Here is a 4,832-nt window from a genome sequence, read left to right as displayed (position 1 = left end):
AGACAAAAAGTAAAAAAGAAATAAAAATAATCATTCAGTCCATGGGGACCTAGTCAATAAGTTCAGTAAGGGTAGGTGAGATGATAAGCTAAGTCTCTACAGCTGCCCATGTGCCACTGACTCTGCACCTGCAGGCTTGGTTCAGCTGTGCTCAGTGTGAATTGAAACACCTGAAGGCATCAGAGACCTCTGCACAGGCTGGTAGATAAAAGATGGGACTCCAGATAGACCAAAGCTCTTCTGGAGCAGCACTGGGAAGAGCATGCAGACCCTACAAAGCAAGTTAGAAATGAGAAGTGTATTGCTTTTCACAAAATATAGAGACTGTGGGATTCATTACAATCATCCAAACTTAGCAGTGTGTCTTCTCCCTTCCCTTGCAACGTATCAGGTAACAGGATCCTGCATCAAAGGTACAGTGTAATAAGATACAGTGTCAAATCCTTCATTATCTAAAAAGGTAATCAAAAAAGGTTTGTTGTGAGCCTTTATTCCTTGAAATGGGATAAGACCCAATGCAGAGTAGATCCTGAAGGCTGGATGCAAGAGTGCACGGACAGCTTTATTTTCAGAAGGGACTTTCAAGAAGAGGCCTGAATTTTTTAGGAAGTGATAAACTGTACTCCTGTAAGACTTGTCTAGGCATCAGTAGCTCTGGACCTTGACCCCCTCAGTTGTTAGCAAGTTCAACACTAATGTAATCACCACTATTTAGGAAATTTCCCTAAAACACGGATGTTTCAGGTGTTTCCCCAAAACACAGATGCTTGTATGTCTTTGAAGTCAGGGTTGAAATCACAGGACTGGGGTTTCAGGTGGTGATAGAACTCGGGGACAGTATCCAGTCATGTGAAGGCTGGTTCCAATGGAAAAGGAATAGAAATAGGTGTTATGGGGCTGCGACCAGGTCAAAACAACCGCTATAGCCTTTATCAGCATGTTATCTGTTTCCCACGGCCTTGTTTTGGTCAGTCCAAGGCACAGACTGAGCGCTGCTCCTCCTTGGAGGGTTGAAGGTCACAGAGAGGAGGGCAGCCCCATTATCTGCTGCATGCCACGCACTGAGCTGTGACAGCACCTGCCCTTTTGCCACTCAGCCCGTGGATCTGCTCATCTCTGCATGATGCCGATCTATAAAAGGGTGTGGTGGCAAAAAGGCATCTCTTTAAAATTCCTTCACTTTTCCTCCTTCTTCCAGTGCCACTGACCTGTGCCTCCACCTCACCTCTGAGCTGCCATGGCCACGCTAGAGACGCTGCCAGTTCTTAGTGACCCAACGTACCCCAATCCAGAAAACTTCCACGGATTTGCTCCTCGGCCATCCCAAAACACATCCCGGAGCATCATGGGGAGCGTGGGGAGTGGAGTGGCCAACGACCAGGAGTTTGCCATGAAGAGCGTGGGGACCCGAACGCAGAGCAGCGGGCGGCAGATGGAGGGGTCTCGCAATGGGTTCTCCACAAGGGAGATCTCCAACCGCTACTCCGGCGAGGAGAAGACATACAAGTCAGAGAAGGTCTCCAATTCCCTCTACATCAACGGCGACCTGCGTAAGAGTGAGAAGGTGAAGATGGACATCTGTGGGAATGTGACCACCAACAACGAGAAGAACATGCCACCTCCTCCCCAGTACCGCGAGCCCAGTAACCCACCAAAGATATTGCCAATCTCCGGCAAACTAGACCAGGTGAGAACTCCTGCCTCCTGGAGCAGTGTGGTGGTTGTGGCTTGGCTCTAAAAGTACAACCCAAGCAATGGAGTAATCCTGACAAACTGTCTAGTTCTTACTATGTAGATGGTGCAATTTTATTTACAGTTAGTGCTATACTACTTTAATGGGGCTGAGCAAAGGAGAATGCTAGTTCTGGAGGAATCCAAGAGCATGGTAACAACTGTTTCACAGCTAAGCTTCCAGTTCTTTGAATTATTTAACCCACCTCAGTTCCTGTGCCTATCTCTCCTACTGACAGAAGGGAGAGCTGGAGCTGGTTCTCTTTTCAGTCAGCCCAGCATCAGTCAAATTCTTATTTTGGGGCCATTTACAGGCCATCTTCTACAGCCCACTGCTACAGAAAGGTCTTATTTGAATTAAGCTGTGTATATCTGTTCAAAATCCTAGTGCTCCTGGTGAGGGGCAATCTGATGAGGCTTGTAAACTACCTCTGCAAACATTATTCTCTGTCCAAGCACAGTCCTCATGGCTCATATCAGCTTAGAGGATGCCTAGAGCCCAGATGTTTTATGCAGCCTGCTGCTCTGCTTCAGCAGATCCTGTAATTTGTGTCCTGGGGAGGCTGCCAGAAGCAGTGTCGTTTCTGCAGCATTTGGTGGCCTTGTCTCGTGGGCCATTAACCTGATGGCTCCCATAGTCCATCTCAATCCCACGTGACAGATGCCAGATTTTTGGTCTCCAGCCTTCCCTGCTCACCAGGACTCATTTTGTTTCTTCTGCAAGGCATTTTCAAATACAAGGCTGGTTCCTGTGGGCTAATTTTCACCTGAAGCCCAACCCACAGTAGGGGAGACTCAATCCTATTTTGAGGAAAATTTTATTTCTGTAGGTGCACTCATGGGGAGAGGAATGTGCAAGACTTCAGAGGTTCTAAAATCCTCTGTAAATCCTTTGCAGCTGCAGTCCATTTTCCCTCCAGCATTGTGTCTGCTCACAGGAAACAAAAAAATTAAATCAGGAGCAGCTTCAGCATGTTACTTGCCCAGCATCACTGTGATGGGGCCATAGATCCCACCTACTCCTGCCTGGTGCATGAAGGATATGACATCCACATAGAGGAGAGCTGAATGCCCTGTGCTTCTAGAGCAGGACAGCTGCTCATCCATGGGGTTAATTCAGTTTTCAGCAGAAGGGAAATGCACCCTCCAATCTAGGTGTTCTTCAGAATGTAATCTGCCAAAATCGAAATTGTTTTGATCAGGTCTGGTAAGCAGGTGGCAGCCATTCTTTTAGCAAAGAGCAATGGTAAGAGGACCAATGGAGTATTCTGGGAGAAAATCATGCAGATCTGGGACAGGTCAAGCTCTTTTGTCACTTGGGACAAAGGAAGATGAAGTGTTAACTTAGGAGTGGCCGACTCTTCTCAGGTTTCACATGTTAAATTCCAAATGATCCAGGGTGTGTTAAGGCTGAGAAATATGGAACTAGCTAGCTGGAGAGGCCTCAGCTCCAGCAGACTCAGCCTGTGTTGATGTATCTCTTGTGTGTGTCATTATCAAACGTCCTGCTGTCTTTGATGCGTGATCCTTTTTCCTTTTGCAGAGCAATGAGCCCTTAGTTAGACCCTCAGCCTTTAAACCAGTAGTTCCTAAAAACTTCCATTCCATGCAGAACCTCTGCCCGCCGCAGAGCAACGGGGTGACAGAGAACAGAAAGAGCTTGAACCACGCCAACAGCAATAGCCCATCCGCACCCAAAAGTGGACTCGACAAGAGCAGCCTTAACAGGACTACAAACCAAGTGGGAGGCCTTTCGGATTCGGGCCGTAACTCGTTAACGAGTCTGCCCACATATGGGACAGGCTACAGCCAGCACGTGGGCCCCATGAGCGCCTCGACGAGCCACATCAACCGCATCGGCACGACCTACACGGACAAGAACATCGTGGGATACAACGGGATATCTACCTCAGACAGCGGCCGGTCTTCGAGCAAGAGCACCTCTTCGTTCAACAGACTGAACCATCTCAATGAAACGATGCCTTTCCACTCTCCTTCCACCGACGACATCATCCAAGACTTGGAAGACAGGCTGTGGGAGAAAGAGCAGGAGGTCCTCCAGATGAGAAGGAACTTGGACAAAAGCGAGGCAGCCATCTTCCAAGTGTTTGAGGAGAAGCAGAAGATCTGGGAGCGGGAAATGGAGGATCTCAGGCAAAACTACGCCAACAAATTGCAGCAGGTCTCCAAAAAGGCGCAGCGGGCACAACAGGCCTTGCAGCTCCAGATATTCAAGCTGCAGCAGGAGAAAAAAAAACTCCAAGATGACATGGGGCAACTCCTCCAGCAGCGAGAGGAGCTGGAGAAGAAATTTGTGGCTTTCAAGAAGGAGCAGGCTGAGTTTCTCCCAAAGATTGAAGAGACCAAATGGGAGGTAAAAGCATTATTGTAAGAAATCTTGAATGAGGTTTTCATTGATAACCAATTTACCTCCATTGGTCCCATGAGCAGCCCAAGACAAGGGCTGTGGGTGAGTGGCCTGTAGATTACAGGAGACACTTTGGCCACCTTTCCGTGTCTGAGCTTCAAACCTACAGTTTTCAATTAAAATAAAATGACTGCAATAATTTTTTGTGTGCACGTCCTGTGCTGGTTAATAATTAGGCTTCACAGTCAGGTCACTGCAATGTGGGACATTTGAATCCAGTTTCAGTCCATAAAGATTTCTCCATACAGGTATTTGTGCCTCCCAAAATTGGGTTTAAGCCTATTTTAATTAAATTCTTCTAACACCTGTGTTTGGGCAAAGCTTGAAATGGCTTTTCAAATATTTGATTTTTGTTCTTGTTGAAGATCTAAAGCAAATGAGCTAAGGATGATACCAATAGCCAAGTCTACCTCATGCTTTCCATTGCAATGCCCTGTTTTCAGTTGCTAATAAGTTGATCTCTTTCAAAAGGCTGAAAGGCAAATTCCTCTTTCCAGGTCTTACATATTTTTCACTTCTGTTTCTATTTTTAGAACATTTTATCAAACCCCATTTGAATAGCCAGTGCTAACACAGTTTTGGTGGGGTTTTTTTTTTCAGCTTGATCATGCAAAGAATTTTAATCCTTCCATGGTCTGGCTAGAAACTTTAAATTTATTAAGGCTGCAGTGGA

General features: G+C 46.6%; 1 protein-coding gene across 1 annotated transcript; it reads left to right on the top strand.

The window, feature by feature from the left end:
* The first annotated feature begins 368 nt into the window (after positions 1-368).
* Positions 369-4,399, top strand: LZTS3 (leucine zipper tumor suppressor family member 3). Its single transcript, XM_010710573.3, has 2 exons — positions 369-1,687; positions 3,275-4,399. The coding sequence occupies exons 1-2, from the start codon at positions 1,238-1,240 to the stop codon at positions 4,121-4,123; spliced, it is 1,299 nt and encodes a 432-aa protein (XP_010708875.1). The 5' UTR covers positions 369-1,237; the 3' UTR covers positions 4,124-4,399.
* The last annotated feature ends 433 nt before the right edge of the window (positions 4,400-4,832 follow it).

This window comes from Meleagris gallopavo, chromosome 4 (genome assembly GCF_000146605.3).
Source record: "Meleagris gallopavo isolate NT-WF06-2002-E0010 breed Aviagen turkey brand Nicholas breeding stock chromosome 4, Turkey_5.1, whole genome shotgun sequence".
Lineage (NCBI taxonomy): Eukaryota > Metazoa > Chordata > Aves > Galliformes > Phasianidae > Meleagris > Meleagris gallopavo.
Note: the sequence above shows the minus strand (reverse complement) of the source record. Positions and strands in the feature narration are given on the sequence as shown.

Coding starts and splice junctions, on each gene's coding strand:
- LZTS3 (XM_010710573.3), top strand. CDS start 1,238: ATGGCCACGCTAGAGACGCTGCCAGTTCTTAGTGACCCAACGTACCCC. Junction 1,688..3,274: donor TCTCCGGCAAACTAGACCAG/GTGAGAACTCCT, acceptor TTCCTTTTGCAG/AGCAATGAGCCCTTAGTTAG.